At 43.9% G+C, this 22,184-nt stretch overlaps 2 protein-coding genes across 2 annotated transcripts in view; one reads left to right on the forward strand and one right to left on the reverse strand.

Annotated features, from left to right (window-relative positions):
* The window catches only part of SNTB1 (syntrophin beta 1), a 97,644-nt gene extending 87,336 nt beyond the window's left edge, over positions 1-10,308 (forward strand). The window contains exons 5-7 of the mRNA XM_035125375.2: positions 4,893-5,089; positions 5,858-6,048; positions 7,125-10,308. Of these exons, the coding sequence (XP_034981266.1) occupies positions 4,893-5,089; positions 5,858-6,048; positions 7,125-7,217 (481 nt within the window). The 3' untranslated portion in view covers positions 7,218-10,308. The remainder of the gene's footprint in view (positions 1-4,892; positions 5,090-5,857; positions 6,049-7,124) is intronic.
* A 480-nt stretch (positions 10,309-10,788) lies between these two features.
* Positions 10,789-22,184, reverse strand: part of MTBP (MDM2 binding protein) — a 31,442-nt gene continuing 20,046 nt past the window's right edge. Inside the window, exons 15-22 of the mRNA XM_035125373.2 lie at positions 21,567-21,654; positions 21,309-21,443; positions 19,897-19,992; positions 14,976-15,242; positions 14,131-14,380; positions 13,036-13,149; positions 11,598-11,663; positions 10,789-11,163 (exon numbers count right to left, since the gene is read on the reverse strand). Coding sequence (XP_034981264.2) covers positions 11,125-11,163; positions 11,598-11,663; positions 13,036-13,149; positions 14,131-14,380; positions 14,976-15,242; positions 19,897-19,992; positions 21,309-21,443; positions 21,567-21,654 — 1,055 coding nt within the window. The 3' untranslated portion in view covers positions 10,789-11,124. The remainder of the gene's footprint in view (positions 11,164-11,597; positions 11,664-13,035; positions 13,150-14,130; positions 14,381-14,975; positions 15,243-19,896; positions 19,993-21,308; positions 21,444-21,566; positions 21,655-22,184) is intronic.

Raw genomic sequence — 22,184 nt, forward strand, 5'->3', positions numbered from 1 at the left:
CACAGCCTCCTGAGGTAGTCCGTTCCACTGTCAAAAGGGCTCCTACTATCAGAAAGTTTCTCCTGATGTTTATTCGGAATCTGCTCTCCTATAAATTGAAGCCATTGGTTTTGGTACTGCTCTCCAGAGCAGGAGAAAACAAGCTTGTTCCCTCTTCCATGTGACAGCCCTTGAGATAACTGAAGATGGCCATCATATCTCCTCTTGAGTCTCCTCTTTTCCAGGCTAAACGTACCCAGCTCCTTCAACTGTTCCTCATAAGGCTGCTTGGCTCACTTCTCAGTCCGTGTTGTACCCCAAATGTTTGTGGGAGCCACAGCCCAAACCACATCTGGCATAAAGCATGAGGAAGTTCTTTCCTAGCTTGATACTAGTTTATTGATAAAGATCATTGCAATCGTTTTCCATTATTGTTAGGTTATATCCAATCTGGTGCAGAGTAATGTGTTCCGGCAGTGCGAGGATTTCCACTTGTGCAATCAAGCTCCCCCCCCCCTGGGCACCCTAAATCTCTTCTGGGGGTTTCCCCAACCCTCCAGAGCAGATTTGGGACATACATGGTGTGTGTGGAATTGCATTGCACAAGTAGCAATCCTTGCACTAGTGGAACATGTTAGTTGAACACCATCCCGTTTCAGCATTCAAAACTCCCATTGTTCTAGGCGCATTTTGCGACAGGGAACTTCATCAATGTGAGCAGTTTCTGAGCTCTGGGTGCGGTACTGCGCCTAAGATTTCAGATTAAAACTGCCACTGCTGGAACAAAAGGAGGACCTTTTTCCTGCCTCTCCACTTCCAGCCACTCTCTGAAGGCTGGAGAAGAGGCCCTCATAAGAATACCGTGTTTCTCCTAAAATAAGACCCCGTCTTATATTTATTTTTCCTTAAAAAACCCCCACAGTGGCTTATTTTCAGGGGATGTATTATTATTTTTATGACGCGTCCAGCCTTGCCTCTTCCTTGGGGCCCTCCAGAACTGCGCCTATCACTATGTCTTATTTTCGGGGTATGACTTATATTGCGCAAATGCTTAGAAATCCTGCTATGGCTTATTTTATGGGTATGTCTTATTTTAGGAGAAACAGGGTATTAGGGGGTGGGCAGGGGAAGCGTGGCTTTGTTTTTTGCAGTCTTCAGATGAGGAGTAGACCATGTGAAAAATGAAGATTTTAGCTGCAGTTCATTCATTTTCAGCTTTGCATTCTTGTGCATTCCATTGTGGCGCCCCTAACCTAGGTTTAAGGAGCCATCTAGCTCCTAGCTTGCCCAGTTCACCAAATGCATGGACCATTTTCTGGCTGAAGCTGTGAGGCTCTGAACACAATCCAGTCAAAACACTGTGTACTACCAAAGGTACTCTTTTTCTGAGCACTTGGTGGCTTAGGCTATGCTCTCGTGCAACTAGCTTCGAGCCGGCCACACGTAGTGACAGCTGCCAAGCTATCGCTAGGCGAAACATTTCTCAGATATCTGAGGACAGCAAATGGAGACAAATGTGGGAGGCAGTGTTGGCCCCGGCTTGCAGAAGACTTAACCCGCCCAAATAGTGCGGGATTCCTGCACAAGACACGAATGTTCTCATGTTACAAGGCTGGCGAGTCTGCATGTTCCTGCTAGCGGTGGCGCGAGGGACTCTGTAGCCTCTCGGTGACCCCGAGCAAGTTAGTAAGAGCGTCCGGAACACCCAATCCCTTCTTTGTACCAACAGGAGGGTCATCTTAGGACAGCCACTCAAGGAATGACAACTAAATTGCCACAAGTGTGCAGCTGTTTGTTTCAGAGAGAAATGAAAGTGCTTCGGAGCACAGCAAGCTGCCTTGCTGGAGGTATTTTAGCAGAGGTTGGGTGGCCTTCCACCATGGATGCTTTCATTGTGATCCCTGCCTTGCAGGGGGTTGGACTAGATGACCCTTGGTGCCCCTTCCATCTCTACAATTTTGTCATTCTATGAGTTGGTCCCTCCAGCTCAGTACTGTCTACGCCAGGGGTCAGCAAACTTTTTCAGCAGGTGGCCGGTCCACTGTCCCTCACACCTTGTGTAGGGCCAGACTATATTTTGGAAAAAAATATGAATGAATTCCTATGCCCCACAAATAACCCAGAGATGCATTTTAAATAGATGGACACATTCTACTCATGTAAAAACATGCTGATTCCCAGACCGTCCGCGAGCCGGATTTAGAAGGGACCTTCTGCAGGTGCTCTGCCATTTAGAGCAAATCCCAGTTTCAAATTTAGGATTTTTGTTTGGGGAGGAAATTCCCCAAACTATTTGCATTTCTAAACACCATTCTGTACCTCAAATCTAGTTGGAAAATCCAGGCTGCAGGTAAGCTTTAAAAAGAATAGCAAGCGAGTTTCACCATCACGATGTGAATCCTCTGCAAGTTGCAGTACTTGAGGAACTGAGGAATCCTTGCCAATTCCAGGGTGGGCTGATCTGATCCCAGACTAGTGTATGAATTGAAACTTGGTTATCCCTTAGATCCATTAGCGGTTCCCAGTTGGTGGTCCATGGACTGGCTGCTATATAAACAAGGAGATAAGTGATTCCTAACACACTGGTTGTTTTGACAGCATTCTCAGCTTTAAAAAAAGGCATCAAAATGCATTTCAAATGTGTGTTGCGAAAGAAAACACTTTCAGGAATGCAGTCTTGAGTGACAATATTCCGATGCAGATTTGGTTGTGGGTTTAAAAGGTGCTCAGGTTAATTCAGAATTTTTTTTTGGGGGGGGGAACCCACGCAGAGAGGACATGGGCAGGAAATGGACTTATTCCATCCTTATCAAGCTTTAAGAATGAGCCATGGGTCTACATCTCCTTGAGTCCCATCAGGAAGAAGCATGCTGGAGAAAAGCAGAGTTTGTTTTGGAATTTTTAGCTCTCCTGTGCCCTCTGCTGGGAAGTGCTGGTCCTTGAATGCACACGCCCAGGGTACTACCGTATTGAGATGGACCTTTTACCTGTCAAAGTCTCTCTATCTGGCTAATCTTCAGGTGAACTCTCTCACCGAGAGCTGAAAGCTCTGAGCTCATACAGTTCCCTCTACTATATCAATTGTTCATCAACTTCCAAATGGCCCTGATTGTTGAAGGGTTGAAAAAAAAACACCCCAAAAGCACTGCTTACATGAGTAATAAATGTTCTGGGTTCCTCTCGCGCTACTAAACCCATGTGCAAAAATGCCTTGTGGCTTTTTCCCTTATCTTCTGAATGTAACATCAACTGCTTTTAATTGAATTGGCTCAGTTGGACCACTACAGAAACATGAGTCCAAATGCTTCTTTGGCTCTCATTCCTCATGCTGATCCTTTCCTTCGTTTTTTCTTCTAAGCATGTGATAAAATATGTTGAAAATGAGCTGGATTCTAGGATTCTGTGTTATAAATCAAGCACTGCCAGGAGTTGTTTCTTTTTGTTTCCCAGTGTATTTCTTATAAACAATTCAGTGTGCCGTGAGAACATTTTTATTCTGAAAATGTGGCTCAGAGAAATAAGTTTGAGAACCACTGCATTAAACTAGTGTTTTATGTGTTACACACATCAGGCTGGTACCTGCTGCAGTGTTGATAAAGCAAGAGTATCTGTGGAGAACAGGATGATGCCAGACTAGAAAAGCCTTTGGTCAGACTCATCTTACATACTTCTGCTCAAAGAGCTCAAGGGCAAATCCAGCACTACCGAGGGACAATTATTGCAATTACTTTCTGTAATGAGCTGGCCATCTCTGTTTCTGCAGAGCTGAAGCCCAAGAGTGTCAGATTTGCAAATGAATTCTGACCCAGCGGCTTGATGGGAGAGGTTGTGGGCTCCCTTTCCTTGGAAGGTTTCGAGAAAAGGTAAAACCCACGAACAGGAGGTGTGTGACATGCTCCAAGGATGGTCAGCCGGCTGGCTGAGAAGCTGAGCTGGTTCCTTAGAGAGCAGTTTCGGCCCTGACCCTATCAAATTTGAACCAAGATGTGGCAAAGGTTTGCTACTCCCAGTTTCCCTTGAGTATAGACAGCCGCAAATGCTGTTAAGAAAAGGAAAGAAATCACACTTTCATGGTAGACCTCCCCTTTGGATTTTTGTTGTGACCTGGCTAGGCCTGCACAAACATCCTCTGTAACAGAAGAGCCTATGCCGTTTGAGGGAACCTTTCCCATATTGACTTGCCTACCACAGAGCTGCAGTTGAGCAACAGAAGATTCTGGGCCATCTTTTGTCCGCAAAGGTGTATGTATGGCTGTGCCTCTTACCCTGCAGAAACCCTCTTACTTTGTGACTCGCAGCCACGGGTGGGAGGCTTCCTTACTAAATGGAGGCAATTAAGTTAGAGACCTCAGTTGGTAGAGATGAAACGTGTCTGTTCAAAGGGTGATATGGTGGAAACAGCGCCTGAGATCCCTGTGGTCTGGAGTCACGCTTTCAAGGTTACTTATTAAAATTACCAAAGTGAGTTTGCAATGGCGCAGTCAGTCAGATTGCAGAACAATTATCCAACCCTTTGGATTAGTTAGCATATTCTTCAGGAAGAAAGTTGATGTACCCATTCCATGTTGACAAAGTTACCTTTAGATTAAACCACGCCTCAGAAGTTTGGACCAGCACCTTTCCTAACAGTCCTGCCACTATCAAATTTCCAAGTTCAATGGTGTTCCAGGAAATGCTTGCTTCTCGTCTAATCGTTTCGCCACCTTTAGATAAAGAGTCGCGGCTTTTGCAAGGAAATATTGAATAATATACTTTGATCCGATCTCGTCTGCTTGATGCAACCTCTAGTTTTAAGTGAAATTGAATTATATAGCAGAAATTGTAACTGGGACCTTCTGCGTATCAAGCAGGGAATCTACTGTTGTGATCCCTCCCTCTAACGCCAGCTTCCTGTTTCATTCATTCTCCTTTAGGCTGGTACATTCAGGACCCGGGAAAGGCTCCCCCCAGGCCGGGATGGATTTGTCCTTTGCTACCCGTACGGGTACGCGGCAAGGAATCGAAAGCCATCTCTTCAGGACGGAGACCGGCAGGGACCTCTCGCTGTGGACACGGAGCATAGTTCAGGGTTGTCACAATGCTGCAGAACTCTCAATGGAAATCACTGCCGGTGAGCCAAAGCCATAGGGCCACAGTCAGCAACTAGCCTTTGAAACAGGGGCCATGACCCCAAGGTGGGAGAAGAGGGCACCATTTTGGTTACCTCTGGTCTGTTTGCTGTCCAAATGGCCAAGGGGTGCTGAAGATCCCTTTGTCTGCTATATCCAGGAGTGAGCAAAGCAAAGGGTTCTCTCACAATGTGTGCTGCTATTCGTACCAGGGAGGAGTGTGTTTTAAGAGCCTTTTCATCCTGTCTTGGTTCATGCAGACCTGAATTATATAATCAAGGAGAACCCTCCAGTTCAGGAGTTCTGCTGCAAGCCACAGAGGCTGGGCTCCCAGACCACCAGTTGCCATAAGGAAGACTAGTTCACAGACCAGGTGGCTCCTGGTTTGAGTCCCAGCTTTTGTGAGCCAAGGCGCCTGTCACATAAATTTTGCCTGGTTGGGACCAATTTGCAGGTTCAGAGAGCCTACTAACCCCACACACTTTTAATTATTACTATTAAATACAGCTGCAGTCGGTATTGCTTCCTGCCTTCCAGGTATCTTCTTGGCTCCTGCTGATGCTCAGCCACGTATACTGAAATATTAGTGCTACGCTGTTTTCCTGCTTGCAGTTATCGGAGCCTGTTTTCAGTTGTCATGGAGCCAATGAGTTCCTTATCCCCAAGCTTCTCTGCAAGCTAGAACAAAAATATTCAAAAGGCTTCAAATAGGCTCATGACTCCTCCCCACCCATTAACTATTACCAACTTGTGTGTGTTTTTCTTTTCAGCTTGCACCTACAAAAGCCAGGAATGCCGTTTGACCATTCATTATGAACACGGATTCTCCCTCGCAGCCGAACCCCGGGATGGTGCCTTTCCCAAAACCATTCTACAGTTTCCCTACGAGAAGCTAAAAATGTCCTCAGACGATGGAATTCGGATGCTTTACTTAGACTTTGGAGGAAAGGAAGGAGAAATTGTAAGATTTTTATTTTTATATTTTCCCCGCGTTGCTGTGAATATAGGTTGTCATTTGTAGCATCTGAGCCTTCGGTAAACGTTTTGTTACTGGGTGACAGTGATAGTGCAGAATTAGGTGCTTAAGAATTTGGAAAGTCTTTGAAAAAGCAGGTGTCATGTCACAATTCCTAGTAATCGGGAGACAGCTCCTTGCAGGCCTGAAGGTAAATATGCAAGGCTGTAGTGTACGCTACAGGTTTTTTAAAGATGACGTTTCTGATCCTGGGCAACACAAATTTTGCAGCAAGAATATCTGCCGCTTGTGTAAAATATACAAAAACAAATACGCACAGCTTTCGCTTGATTGAAGTATTTATAGGCCTACTGTATAGCAAAGTTATTTAATTTGCAGGTTTAATGTGCATTACCATTGCACAGGGGCCGGGCCGCAAACAACCTACGAGAAACAATGGAGCTTGAATGTAAAGTTCCCCTTATCTTTTCCTGGAAAGTGAATGGCGATGGCTCAGCTAAAGGAATCCCATTTCTAAGCACACACTCATTTTCAGCTTAGGACAGTTGTCTCCTCTTTATCAGTAGCTAGATGGGCAACTTCTCCCACAAAGGATAGGCTATGTCCTATTCCTTTACTTTGAAACGAGCTACTAGAGGTGCACCTAAGGTTAGCTTCTCTTTCCCCCCCCCCTTGCTCCAACTACCAAAAGATCAGCAAAAACAAGGATCAGCTGCGCAGTCAGGAGAGAGAAGAGCTACATTTCGCCTCTCCAGCCGTTGCTTTGCAGAATCACTTTTTTACAGCCCTATGAACCACATGTCTGATTTAGCCTCCTGCATAATCTACAACTATATCACCTTCAAAGTAATGCATGCTTTCATTCTAGTTTTGAGCTTAGTGTAAGGATACTGATACAATCAAAAATAAAATCGTGGGTTGCATCGAAAGATCCCATTTCTGCTTACGGAACCATTCGTTTTGTTAGCAAGGTCCCTTCGGACGCAACCCAGATTTCCTTCTGTGTACATCCTTTATTGAGTCGACCCGCAGCTCATACTTCTTTTCTCTTCCGATTTCAGCAACTGGACCTTCACTCTTGCCCAAAGCCAATTGTGTTCATCATTCATTCATTCCTTTCGGCCAAGATTACAAGACTTGGGTTGGTAGCGTAAGCACAGTCTGAAGGAAGAACGAAGGGGCTGCCTGCACAATCTAAATGGCAAGGGACATCTTATTCTGCACAGGAGCAATGCCCACGTTTGGACCAGCTACCAAAATGGAGCACAGAAAGGAGCAAGAGTTGCCGAGACGCTTGAGAGCAGGACATTTGCTTCGACTAACACACTGCAGGGGAAATAAAACCGATTGCTTGTAAATAAAGGAAATAAATAAATAAATATTGAAGGAGCAAATAGCTTAAATACTACAGTGTGGCATTTCCGGTATACATAACTGTGCCTGTAACAGTGCTCAGAGAGCGGTGGTTTTCAAACTGGGCTCTGAGAAACTGTGGTGTGGGATGCCTCAGTTAGAAAATCAGCGACGTGAGAACAGCTCCCCTGAACATAAAGCAAGCCCACCATTTTCCCTGGCATCGCCCAGCCGCAGTGGAGCAACGGTCAACTTTAGGGTGCCCCTCTCTGTTCATGTGACATGACAACTGCTCCCCACAGATGGGGCCCGACAGTCTTTCTGGACTGATAAAAGTGTGTCCCCAAAACATCCCTGAAATCTGCAGCCCATTGTGGGTGAGGAGCTTCGGTTGAACACAGATGTGGGCAGGGGTTCTGAGAGTATGAAGTTTGAAAACCGCTGATGAGTGAAAATAAGGGCTAGGAGAACACAGTAAGCATTTTATCCACAGAAGATCTGGTGAAAAGTTGTCAAGGTCTTGTGCAACCGTGGACTTTGTATCTGCTGAGCCATCTTTCCGTTTTCAGAAAACTCCACTTTCCTGCCATTGATGCACCAGCAGAGTAGTTTGCTTGTCCAGACAAAGGTGGGAATGGTTTGGAAATCTAGTTCTCTGTGAACATCGCACAAAAGGGCACTATTCCCAGGGGGAGAGGTCAGACTGAGGCAGCATTGCTAAGCCAGTCAGTCATGACCGGAGCAGGGGGGAACCTCAGAAGTGTCCTTAAATACTGCAGCTTAAGGGTTACAATGGCCACATTTGGCTGTAGAAGCCGCTGTGACCGGTCACTTAATAAATCTGACTTTCGTAAAATGGAATTGCTCAGTTAACAGTAATAACTTGTGTTGAGAGAAACAGTATATATGAAATTATGTGATGCATTTCAAATCCGTTTTAATCTGAAGGCAGTGAAGATCCTTTTGGAAGAATTTTAAGATGGGGAGGCTCATTTTGAATTGAGCTTCGGCTATAGGTCCTTCAGTGGTGATGCTTTCCGCCAACAGCGCAAGGGAAGGGTTCTTTAATTCCTCCCTTCCCAGCAACAAACCTTGGCAACCCTTTATTATGCCGTTTCACTCCCATTTGCTGGCTTCTTGATCCAAGTATAGATCTGAACTGCTGCGGTGTAATAACACCAGCAGCACTCGGGAGCAGCCAGTCACCATGGCAAAGTACCATTTTATTGGGCTGGAGCAGACCCAGGGAAGTGCGTTGACTTAATTCAGTCATGACTAACTTGTCCATTGATGTCAATGGGGCTCCTCTGAATATGACTTGGTTGGATATGACCCACAAAGGATATTGCTTGAATGCAGTCTTCCAAATGCATCAACACTAAAACCCTATCTTGTACACACACAAAAAGGCAGAAAATGCGATCGGGAGACCCTGAGCTGGTGGCTTTCAGTATAACAATTATCCTTATTATCCAAGCTTCCTAAAACACTGCTAATTTTTTCGATGTTGATTCCCTCTGACAGACAAAAGGGAGCTCAGTTGTGTTTCATTTTAATTGTTTCCCGGAAGTGGGACACGGCAACTAAATCTCTTTTTAGAGTTATTTTTGTACATGGGGGAAATACATTGTTTTACACACAGAAGATACCAAACGGGATCCGTATTACGGTGCAGATCTTAACCATGGCAAACGGATCAAATGTTGCTTAGCACACCATGCACTTAACTTCGTCCAGAACTGAGCATTAAGCCAGAGTTTCCTAACCAGGATTTGAAGCTAATAATAAAACCCTGGTTATAGAGTATGTGCTTGGCATTAATAACAGCTATGCCTGGCACTGGTGTAATTGTTAATGATGGTAAATGCTGGCATGGTGCAAGCAGAGGAGGGAAAGTACTGAAGCCCTTGAGAAGGGAGGGATATGATTATAGTGGTCTTCCAATGTAGTATAATAGCGGTCTGTCACTGTAGTATTTCCCTGATCTAGGGCACAGAAGACTCTACGGCAGGCACCCTCAAACTTAGGCCCTCCAGATGTTTTGGACTACAATTTGCATCATCCCTGACCACTGGTCCTGTTAGCTAGGGATCATGGGAGTTGTAGGCCAAAACATCTGGAGGGCCACAGTTTGGGGATGCCTGCTCTATGGGCTTCCACATTTCACTTGAATGGACTTAGGAGTGGAATGGATCCAGGGGTAGGTCTTGGTCCTGCATTTACAGCATAGGAACATCTTTGCAGGTAAGGGATCTCTATAAGTGAAATAAAGGTGTCCATGTCAGTTGAAGGATGATAGAGGGATATGTGAGGTTGGGCTAAAAATTTTCCTTTTGTGAAAAATAAAAGAACATGCAAATATGCAGAAGGAGAGCCATCAACCCCATGCGCTTGCCATCGTCACGCAAAATACAAGTTCTTCATTCAATACAAGTGAAATTGCAAAGGGAGAGCGTTTATGGATTTGAGTGAAAGAAAATAACCCAGAATTACTGCGTATTGTAGGGAAAGTCAATGCATGTGTAAATTATACTGTGCTACTTCCTTAAACACTTTTTTAAAAAAAAAAAATCACTGGAATGTTATAGATATACCTGCATTGTAAATAATCAGAATTTATCTATTAGTTATCAATTAATAAATAACACAGTATGTCATGTAATTTACGGTGCTCAGATTACAATATAAAGAATAAGCGAATAATTTGCAAAGAGAAAAAAAATGTTATATATTTATAGACAAATTAAATACAGATTTTGGATCGACTCATATTTGGTTGGAGTTGATAGAACGAATTATACGGCGCTACTCAAGATTTGTAAGAATTTAGTTTAAAATATTTATATTTTAGAGGAAAAAATACTATATTTAATAAAAAATTCATTTACTGGATTTTTTGTGGGGTTATAATTTATATGGCAATAACAGAATGCTCTGAGAAAGCATTATAGTTGCATTCCGTGACGCTAGCTTGATTAACCCCAATGGAATTTCTACAACTGAGTTTTGGCTTGATAGCAGCAATTATTCTAGGTAAGTCTCCTTTTACAATTATCTCCCTTGAATCTTCAGAAACTGGCCGAACCTTATTGTGCACACCTTTGCTTTGACTAAGGCATTCTGGTTCATCTTGGTTCATCTATGGGGGTCAGGGGTCAGGTCTAGAGGAAGAATATTCCTCCTGGTGGCCTTTTGGTTCAGGGTTTTTCAACAAAAGCCACTGTTCTTGACACTTAATTTGTTATCAAGCGCAAGAGGGTTTTGTCTATCTTGTAAAACTTTAATGGCTAGTTGGTTAACCACAAGGAAGGTACTGACAGAGTTATGCGCCTAGTAAATCAGGCAAACAGGAAAAGACGATAACACTGCCAACCACTTAGAAACCTGGCTTTTATTTTCTAAATAAAAAAGCTGTACAAGCCACATATAAAAAAGAAGCAGCATAGATTTGATTGTGTTATTTATACAGTTCGAAATAATAAATGTGTGTGTGTGTGTATAAATATGCACAAACACAGATATATACACACAAGGCTCAATTCAAAGCCATTTTTTAAATGCCAGATATCTTTGAGGGTATTACACTGCAGGAATCACTGGGTTTAGGGACTTTCACTGCATAACAAGGCACTCCCAAGCTGTCCATTTAATGTGCTGTGCTTGCTCAAAGGGGATTCCATCCTGGAATGGCAATGGTTTTAGCACATGTCATTTCTCCTTGCTCTTGTCTAAAACCCATTCAGTGACCTGTAAACACATCCCAAGAAATGCACTTAGAATTAAAAATGAACATAAAACAAAGCTTAAGAGGTGTAAAATGATGTAATACAGAAATGTTGAATCTAATTAATACTGGGGCAGTTCTTTATAAGTCAAGGATCTTCAAAAAAAAAACCAAAAACGATAGCCAACAATTATTACCAAACTCTGAATTCGCAAAACAAAGGCAGATATTCTGCTGGGCAAACAAACCATTTTACAGGTCACATTTCGCACGTTAATACTAAGGGGACAATTTGGTCATCTTACAGACTCATCCAGCAGCCCAATGAAGCCACTATTTGAGGCAATTCAATCTAGATAACCCTGAGAACCACTTTGATAAGCCAAGCCAAGCCTCAGTAACATTCTCCCGCACAGAAAACATAACCTGGACACATGGACACGTAAGAGAGTCTCACCTGTTTAACATTGCTGGTTGCAGCTTTCTTCATTTCATCAAACAGTCCCCTAGATGTTTTCAGATCCTAAATAAGAACCATATTACATCACAACCAAAAAACTTAATTGATCACAGTGTTAGATTCAAGGTTAGCAAGAAGGAATAAATGTATTAATACTCTGGAAAACAAAGCACTACAGTAACACCAAAATGCATAAACTTTAATGGATGACAGCTGGCCTGTAGTTCATAAAAGCTTATGCCATAATAAATGAGTTACTTTTTAAGGTGATACAAGCTTCTTTGATTTTATTTTATTTTTAATCACACTGGAAATGGCAAAAAATGGTAGCAAAAGCTGTACTGAACATTTCCAAATTTTGATATTCCACAGCCAAACAAACTAGCAAAATTAAAATTAAAAAACCCCAATGCTCAAGTGTTTTTATTTCTTTTTACTCCCCTGGCTACTGAGTCCTCTTAGCACATTTTTGCGTCTTGTCTTTGCACTCCTCTCTTGCTTGTCCACATTGCTATTGAACCCATTTTGCTATTTAAACCTCCAGATTTCGTGTGTGAGCATTCCTGAAATCATTGTGCCAGGTGCGGTGTTGCAATGCTTAATCAAAACCATGTGGGTCACCTATGCAATGAAACGGTAGCATGGGCAAATGGGGCAGAGCGGGGCTGAGGACTGTAAGAGCACAGGTGGAGGAAAATGGCACAGAGGATAGTATTCAACCAATGTGAATCTGATTGCAGCAAGTGCCTGGAAACTGCCACAAAATGGAATGAAAAAGGACACCGAACAAGGCACTTTGGCTCATCCCTATCAGAAATGCATAATACCCTTAATCCTGGGCTCATGGGTTTGAGTCCCACATTGGGCAAAAGATTCCTGCATTGCAGGGGGTTGGACTGGATGACCCTTGGGGTCCCTTCCAACTATACAATTCTACGATTCTAAGTCGATAAAAAGAAGGCCAGTTTGAGGGCACTTTGCAGAATACCATACTTTTCCGTGTAGAAGACTTTAAAAATAATGCTAAAAAGTGGGGGTCGTCTTATACATGGGTAGTGCATAGGGTGGACGTTTGATTGGTTGCTGCTTCAGCTGTCAGCAGCTACTGGGCGTGTTATTGGTTGCTGCATCAATGGCTGGTGTTCATAGGTTGACACTGTGGCAACTGGGCGGGCGATTGGCAGATTCTGTCGGCGAGGGGACAGAGGAGAGGCAGATATTTGGATGTGTGCGGGTCCCCTCTAAAAAAAAAGCCTGCGTAATCCCCCCCAAAAAGCTCAACTCTGTGCCTTCTCCCCCTGTTTTAAAAATTTGAGTCGCCAAATATACATGGAAAAGTACGGTATATCACACATGCCACCCTTTCTTGTCAACATATCAAACCATAACAACAATCACACACTGTTCTGCGCATGCGGAAGCTGGAGAAAAGTACCTTTAGATAATACTTGGATATCTCAAACAGACGCTGGCTGCACGCCGCAAAGCACTTGTGATCTTCAACAATGCCGTGCTCCTTGAGGGTTTTCGCCACCACCTCCTTCAGCATCTTGAAGAGAAGCATTGGCAATGTATTGCATTTCTGAGGCCCAACGCCCAACACGCCCCACTTTCAAATCCACATTTTTTATCGGAGCAAAACAGTGCTACTAAATGCTGGGCACCAGCATTTCTCAGCTCAGCCCTGCAGCATTTCACAGGTAACACATCTAAGCAAAAATTAGGAAGCTGCAAATATCAAAGCTGCCTGGTGAATATAAACTGTACTTTGCATGCAGACACCTACACACATTTTGCTGCGTATCTTTTGCAGCTTAGGTGCCAGGCTAAAACATGATAGATGTCCCAGTGAAAGATGTAATTATGACGTGACCCCCTCATGCTAGAGCAAGAAACAAAGTTTGTTCCGATTCTGTTTTTTTTATTTGAACAAGCAAACAGATCGCTTGTTTACCTACCTCACAGGAATATGAATAAAATATTCATATTGTCCTTTGAAGATGAAACACTAGCTGCTAGGCATTTTAGAAAAAAAAACCTATCACATACACACACAACATCCTTGTTTGGATTTTTATTTAGTTGTTTTTTATTATCCTCCTTTAATGTCTCTCCCCCCCCTTTGACTAATTACTTAAGCTGACAGTTCTCTGTACTGAAACTATTCTCCATCTAGGGATAAAATGGATATTGTCTTCTGCTGCCTAAGTGCATAAACAAGCATTTCCCAGAGCTTAAGAAAGTGTGCACTAACTCTGCAATATGAACTATTTATAATGCGGTGCTATTGCTCACTGCTCAGAACAAAACTAAAATACACACATCCTTGGGGCGTGTGCAGAGTACAAGCGGAACTGAGTTTCTTGGCAACAGGAGCAGCATGGGAATTTGAAGAAGAGACTCGAAAGACTGGCCAAAGAGGATAGGTCTAATACACAAAGCTCAAATCTCCGTCCTGCCTTATTTAATCCAGGGACAGCAAAAGCAAAGACAGAACTTCAATTTTAGCTACCTGGGAAAAGTTATTTACCCGTGTGTGCTTCTGAGATCTTGATTCCCTTGTGGGCTTCAATGTTTCTGGCTTCCCCCCACACCTCTGGCTTCCTGAGCTGCTCTTTAGGGCTACTTTATGCATGTGACTGTGAGACTGTTTCACAGCTATTGAAGGCAGGGGGACTGAAATCTCCTGGCATTGCCTTGTGACAACTCCTGAATGGCGACTCCCGCTGCTTCCGCTTGCCTGGGACAAGAGAGAATCTGTACTTTCAGATTTCAGCAACCTAGAAAGAAGAGTTGAGGGAACAAAACAGATGTTAAGATTATTCTGTTCTGTGAGTGGCTCGATTTGTCATTAAAACACCTCAAATCATGTCAGACACCAGCAATTAAAAATTATCCATCTGAAACAGGAGAGAAAGCATAGCACATTTCTGCATCTGATCTTTCATCCAATCTGGCAGTGATTTATCTAAACAGAACCAGTTTGGTGGGGACGTGACCCTCGCTCGGCATCTTGCACCATGCAGCCCTATGGAGCTTAAGTAAAAATGCCTTCAGGTCCTGTTTCAACATATTCAAAGCTAACAAAGGGTTATCGCACAGGAAAAATAAGGCAGGGAGGGAAGAATTAGAAAAAGAGGATTAAGATTATCTGAACATTATGCCACAGAGCGCTCTTCGGAATGAAAAGAGAGCTGAATTTACACATACTCAAAATATCTCACTTTTTCTATTTTTAAAAAGTGTAGCATATTACCACTAGCATAGCTGGAGGTGGGGGCGCACTGGGCGGCCACTTACTGGGGGGGGGGCAGCTGCAGAACGCCCGAGCCTGGATGCCTAAGCAGCTACGGTAGCTACGCCACTGCATATTACCTCTTGTTGGGATGAAAGCCGTCCAGGTCCTTTGATCTGCGTTTTAACCTGGATGCCTCTGTTTGCAGCTCCCTCTGCAAAGATTCCCCATCGGGGACACTCCCGGGCTCTGACAAAACCGCAGGAGATGGCAGAGGGCTCAACGCACAGGGCACAGGACAGGACTCCTTTGTGCAGGTAGTCTGTGTTTCGTAACGGATGAGGCGAGTCTGAAGTTCAGCAAACCCCACGTCTCTCTCCAAAGCTCTCCTGTTGTCCAGGCAGTATCTAAAGCGAAATATGAAATAGCTTCAGAAGCTTGAGAAGAGGTATTGCAGAAGAACGGAGGTGTTTTCCTAATTAAGGGATAACTTAGTACCCCTTGTTTACGTTTCGGTATGAGAATGTCTCCCCTTATTTGAATTGCTAGTGAACCTCTGAAAAGGTCCTCCTGCAGTCTGCTATGATACGGGGTAAAAACTGACCTCATGGATCAAACCGCCTTCCACCTTAGTTGCAGAGTACCACACCTCAACCCACAATTCGCTGGCATCAAAAAGAATGCTATTTGTATATCCTATGCATGCTTACTCAGAAGTAGGTCCCACTAGGCTCAGTGGAGCTTACTTCCTAGTCAGTGGGTTTTGGATTCCAGCCTAAAAGAAGCCAGATGGTTTACAACTGTTCTCTTCCTCGGCATGTTTCCAGCAATGCTGTTACGAAGTTTATGTTTTTCTGTGTTATTATGAAATTGCTTTTGTAGTGTTTGTTTGAAATGCACCCCCGTTTCTTCGTTGTACGCTGCTTTGAGCATGGGGTGTGCGTGTGTGTGCAGCATACGAATAAAATGAAGGAATGGATATTCCATCTATCGTGTAACCCCCAATTTGAACTGCCATGAATGAACTCGTTGCACAAGGCAAGCTTTTATGCAAGCCTCTGTCTCTCGGCCTCAGTCCTCCCCATCTGTAAAATGGGGGATAGTAATGACTTGCAACATCAAAAAACATCAACATCAAAAAAACCAAGATCATGGCCACTGGTCCCATCACCTCCTGGCAAATGGAAGGGGAAGAAATGGAGGCAGTGAGAGATTTTACTTTCTTGGGCTCCTTGATCACTGCAGATGGTGACAGCAGTCACGAAATTAAAAGACGCCTGCTTCTTGGAGAAAAGCAATGACAAACCTAGACAGCATCTTAAAAAGCAGAGACATCACCTTGCCGACAAAGGTCTGTATAGTTAAAGCTATGGTTTTCCCAGTAGCGATGTATGGAAGTGAGAGCTGGACCATAAAGAAGGCTGATCGCCGAAGAATTGATGCTTTTGAATTATGGTGCTGGAGGAGACTCTTGAGAGTCCCATGGACTGCAAGAAGATCAAACCTATCCATTCTGAAGGAAATCAGCCCTGAGTGCTCCCTGGAAGGACAGATCGTGAAGCTGAGGCTCCAATTCTTTGGCCACCTCATGAGAAGAGAAGACTCCCTGGAAAAGACCCTGATGTTGGGAAAGATTGAGGGCACTAGGAGAAGGGGACGACAGAGGACGAGATGGTTGGACAGTGTTCTCGAAGCTACGAACATGAGTTTGACCAAACTGCGGGAGGCAGTGCAAGACAGGAGTGCCTGGCGTGCTATGGTCCATGGGGTCACGAAGAGTCGGACACGACTAAACGACTAAACAACAACAATGACTTGCTATTCGTAAATGCTTCGCATGCACTATACAAAATTATTATTAAGTATTATCCCTCGGAGGACTGTTTTAAAGACTCACTCAGATGAGGAGATGCCATGTGTGTGATGACAGCTATTGTGGAGTCCCATACCGAGGTGAAAGAAGGTCCTTCTACAAATATTTGCTGCCAACAGGCATGGATGAATCAATCCCAGAGCACAAAGCAATCTCAGATATAGCAATCAACGGAGCATATCCACATATGGATTAGAAAAGAAGACAAGTCCTTCTGGCTTAGACAACTGGCTAGCATTCTGAGTCCAAAAGTGACCCACCAGATGCCTCCATGAAGTCCACAAATAGGACCCAGGGGCAATAACCATTCTCTGATCACTTGTTCTCTCAATAGGGAGGTTCCATTTCGCCATTATGCCTAAAAGCATATACTTTCCACTTTAGCAGATAAGATGGGCGGGATTGGCTTGCCTGACGATTCAATCAACACGGAGGCACATGGCTATTATAATTATCTGAGCACCAGTACATCGCGCTTCCACCAGACTGTCAGGGCAAATCAAGTCATTTTCTGTTACCAAGATAATATTGTCATACATAGCCTGAAGTCTATTCCCTCCCCTAAAAAGAGAGTTTTTTAATCAACGTAAGTAATGAATACAATTTTGCCACTAGAAACAAGCTCATTATCTGATAAGACAAAAAAAGCTTCTTGCTTATCCATTTCATGGTATTTTGAGTTTTCTTGTTTGTATTCCGAGTTAAGCTTTGCTGCCCATTCTACAGAGCTGACGTATTAATTTATCCTGAGTAAATTGCTCACTCTTTTTATGGCAACACCTTCCTCTCCTTCTCTCTCCCCTCCCCCAAAACAATCCAGCTGTGTCTGATCATTCATGACAATGGGAAAAGGTTATGCAAATTGGTTTTGATCAGGCGCAGCACCAAAGAAACATAGAAACAACAACAACAACAAAACCCAAGAAATTCCAAACTGCCTTTTTTTTTTGTACACAGCCCCACTAAAATGTTCGGGTGCTAATAAGCATTCCACAATCTGCTGAAGATGGCGTTTGGCTCTCCCACGATGCACTTTGCACCTCTGGTTCTTGTCACTAAATTGTCAATATTACTGCCATCATAGAACACTAAATAGTAAAATTAAACGGATTTCATAAAGTAATGGAAAAACAGCTGGCATTACTTTCCAAAACACACACACACAAACACGGAGAGACAGAGGCAGACAAATGCTACAAGTCCCAGACACCAATTAATAATAATAATAATAATAATAATTAATTTATACCCCGTCCATCTGGCTGGGTTTCCCCAACCACTGTGGGCAGCTCCCAACAGAATATTAAAAACACGATCAAACCAAACATTAAAAACTTCCCTAAACAGGGCTGCTTTCAGATGTCTTCTAAAAGTCAGATAGTTGTTTATTTCCTTGACATCTGGTGAGAGGGCATTCCACAGGATGGGCGCCACTACCAAGAAGGCCCTGTTCCCTGTAGCTTCACTTCTCATTGTGAGGGAACCGCCAGAAGGCCCTCGGTGCTGGACCTCAGTGTCCGGCCTGAATGAGGAGGGTGGAGACGCTCCTTCAGGTATACTGGGTGTAATCCAAAAGGATTACAAGTCCTATTGAACTCTGGAACGGATACAGTGCCCTGGGATGAACATCCAAAAGCAAAACATTTGACCGGCAACAGTCAATGCAGTGACGCCCAGTTGTTGTCGACTACAGCTCCCACTGGGAATTGTAGTTCACAAATCCTGGAGGGCGCCAAGATTGACTACTGCTGAATTTGAGTTTAGGTCTCATCATGCAAATAAAAGAGAGAAGGGCAGGTGACCACCTAATGCCATGGGCTCTGCACAGCTACAGTGCTATGGAAATCTATTTGGAATTATGGAGTATGTGGTTTGTTGCTTACCCCAAACTGCCTCTTTCATTTGTATTCAGCTACTGAAAAGAGCTTCTGTAAGAAACTAATGCTGCTTCTCAGTATGCACGATGCGCTTCCCAACCCTTCAAAGTGTTTAACGATCAATGACAACCACCAACTTAGTCCATGAAAGCTTGGGGAAAGTCCTTTGAAGTAGATACTAAACCGTCTGAAGCAGCCTGTTCTACTTAATTCTTCCTCTATTTCATACTTCAATAAGGCAGACAATCATCAGTGATAATGATAACGATAATAATAATAATAATAATTATAATAATTATAATAATTATTATCCAGGACAAAGGCATAAAGGACTAAACTTCACCCATTCATACCAGGACTTCTCGGTAAGATGGCCATTTTGCAGAGAGAGGAGTAGAAATACCCTGGTTCTAATAAGACGTTCTTGGAATGTTCCACCACTGCTACTATGCATTGGGCATTCTTGAGATTTACCTTCATCCTCACAAGCACAGGGCACTGCGGCATTCCCAGAAAAGAATCCACTTTCAACATTCTTGTGCCATACTGGATACCTAGCGAGCAGTCCGATACATTCAGAGCATTTCCCACTAGTAAGTTAGAGCCATCTTCATGTCAAAAGGGGTACACTACATGAGACTCTATGACACCCACTGTGATAAAACTATCCAAGAGCTTTCTCTTTAGTGTAAGAGAACATGATCGACCTGCTACTTCTAAAGAAAATGGTGGTTGCTCCTCTGTTATCTGATAGGGGCCCCGTTTCCAAGCATGGAATGATTCAAAAACGCCAGAAGCCCAGGACAGCTGTGCTTCCCATTGCAGGATCCAGATAAATACAGTACATGAATACACAACAGCCTCTGTGAGTATGCAGAGCTGCTGTTAGAGAAGATGTGCACGGAGCTTCAGCCCATCACTGGGCTCAATATCCTCTAATGTAGGCATCACAGCATATATTCTCTGTTCCAAGGCCTCCTCCGCTGTCTACCTCCCATCCTGGCATAATAGAACCACAGACCTAATTCATGGGCTGTCAGCAATTTTCCTTATTGCTTTGATTTGAAAGTGAAAAGTTAACTGTCATAACATCTTAAGCACCCATTACCATAAAAACGTATAACTATTCAAATCAAAGGCGTAACGCTTTCATTCCAGACAATTAATTATTGCAAGATGCTAGCAAATTCAAATGATGCTTCCACTCGCATAATAATAAGACCAAATGTGAAGTGTGTGTGTACATTGGATTTACACTGAGTAAGAGGACCGAGTGAACAGTTCACATCACTCACTTATATAGGAACTTACTCGATGCTGTGATAATGGCAGCCAGCAGCTTTTTCAAAGGGCAAGCTTCTGAGTTTTCGAGGAGTCAGCTGCGGCGTCAGAAGGAAAGTATTTTCACTGAACCGGGTGGGGAGGGAGAAAGAATTGATTTTAATTTGCAGCTATGGCTTATTTATAGAACGGAGGATAACTTTTGCAGGAAGAACAGCAACTGTCTGCCACATTGGCACCATAGTACTAAAATTACTCTGGCACAGTGAAACCTCAATTCATAATATGCAACGGGTGGGGAGCCTACAGCCCATGGCCCAATCTTGGCCCGTGAGGCCGATTTCCCCAAACCACACCCACCTTTCAACCGGTGGGTGTCACTTATGCTTTCAGCTAGCGGGCGGGAAGGTGGGGTTCAATTCAATTCTGCATTGGTCCTGGGTGCCTGGCTCCCAGCAACCAACAGGCATGCACAGTCAAAGTAGGAGGGGTTAACACCCAATTGACAGCTGACAAGCCGGGGTTTAATCCTGCTCAGTTTGGCTGTGCACATCTGTTCCCAGCAGAAAGCAGGCATGCACAGCCAAACAAACAAAGCGACCCCCTTCCTCCCCCCCCAACTATAGGCTATTTGAGAGAAACACTTCCTCACCACACCCCATGCCACCCAAGCCAATGCTTGGAAAAAACTTAGGGCTTGCAAAGTGCTTGTTTCTGCACTCGCTCTGGGAGAGAGCGCTGAAATAAGCCTGCTTTACAGGCTTTCTTGGGCTCTGCGTGCCTATTTCCAGCAGGGAACAAGCGTGGACAGACAATGCAGCAGGATTTAAGCCCTGCTGGACAGCTGACAAACAGCTGGGAGAAATCCTGCTCAGTTTGGCTGTGTGCACTTGTTCCAAAGCAGAAAGCAGGCATGCACAGCCTGTAAAACGCAGGCTTCACATTCCCTGCTCCCTTCAGGGGGAGGGGAGGGGGGAAAGCGCTTTGCTAGCCTACGCTGAGCACTTCCGAACTGCAATGCTCCTTGTGCTGCAGTTCCCAAGAGCCTGACGGGCAGCTGGCATGTGGGAATTCCACGCAAGGGATTTTGACAAGTGGTTGGGGCAACCCAACTCTCAAATGATGCCAGGTGATTGACAGGTGGGCAGCCCCACCCACCTGTCAAACTTGCAACACCCCCCCCCCAAACAATCCTGATAAGGAAATGGTCTATGGAGCTGAAAAGATTCCCCACCCCTGTCCCATTATTGATTTTGCAGGTGCACACCTTCAGCGGTGGAGAAATTACTATTAGGCACCTTAAAGAGATATTAGAAAAAATGTCTCGCATAGATTCAAAAACGCAATCCCAGCCTTCAAGATTACCACCTTCAAGCCTTCAAGATCACCACGTTAAAGAATGAACTATTCAACAGTGTGTTGTATGCATAACAAAGCCTTACCTTTTTTGAACGTGTAAAGGCTGCAGATCCCCAATGGGCAGGCCTTCTGGGGTGAAATACTTCAGCAGCTCTTTGGCGTCAAGTGATATTGCAGGGCCCTTTGGGCCTTCTTTGCGGGCGAGTAATTCAGAAACGCTGGCGAGGAAAACAAAAGCGATGAACAAAAATCACTAACTACACCAATAGCTGATGCTGAAAAGGTAGTGCGGTTTATCAAAAAAAAAAAAACTGCCAACATTTAAGCCATGTTAATGTTACCTCGCTTTTCGTTTAATTTTTTCAGTGCTTTCCAAGTTCTGCAGGACATTTCTTTCTGGCCACTTCAAAGGATTTGAATCTTTCAGCTCTAAATGTGAGACATTGGAGGTGGAGGGGAGGGGGGGGAGGAATAAAGTCAAAACAATACCATAACTCACTGCAAAATCTAGATGTAGCAGAGAATCTACCAGCTTCCCATTATTCCTCATGGGAGTCCTAGAATCATAGAATCAGAGTTGGAAGAGACCACAAGGGCCATCCAGTCCAACCCCCTGCCAAGCAGGATTATAACCTGTATAACCCCAGTTTGCATTTTTCTAAGCGTTTTGTACAGATTCTGCAACGCCTGTGGCAACTACTGCCTGCAAAATTATAATGAATCCTATTAGCTCTGGCTGTACTTTGCAACATCAACAAAAGCAAACAGCTGGAATGATCAATGAAGAGCATTAGAACACAGCAAGATCAGAAAAGCATCTTAAAATATTAACTTTTGTCTAAAGCACGTGCTGTGCATTTTGCTTTATGCATTTTGTACTTGAATGTCGATCTTAAGCTCCGCTCAACCGATTGGAATAATGGGATTCAAACAAACAAATAAATCAACGAAACACCACT

The sequence above is a fragment of the Zootoca vivipara genome, chromosome 8 (assembly GCF_963506605.1).
Source record: "Zootoca vivipara chromosome 8, rZooViv1.1, whole genome shotgun sequence".
NCBI lineage: Eukaryota > Metazoa > Chordata > Lepidosauria > Squamata > Lacertidae > Zootoca > Zootoca vivipara.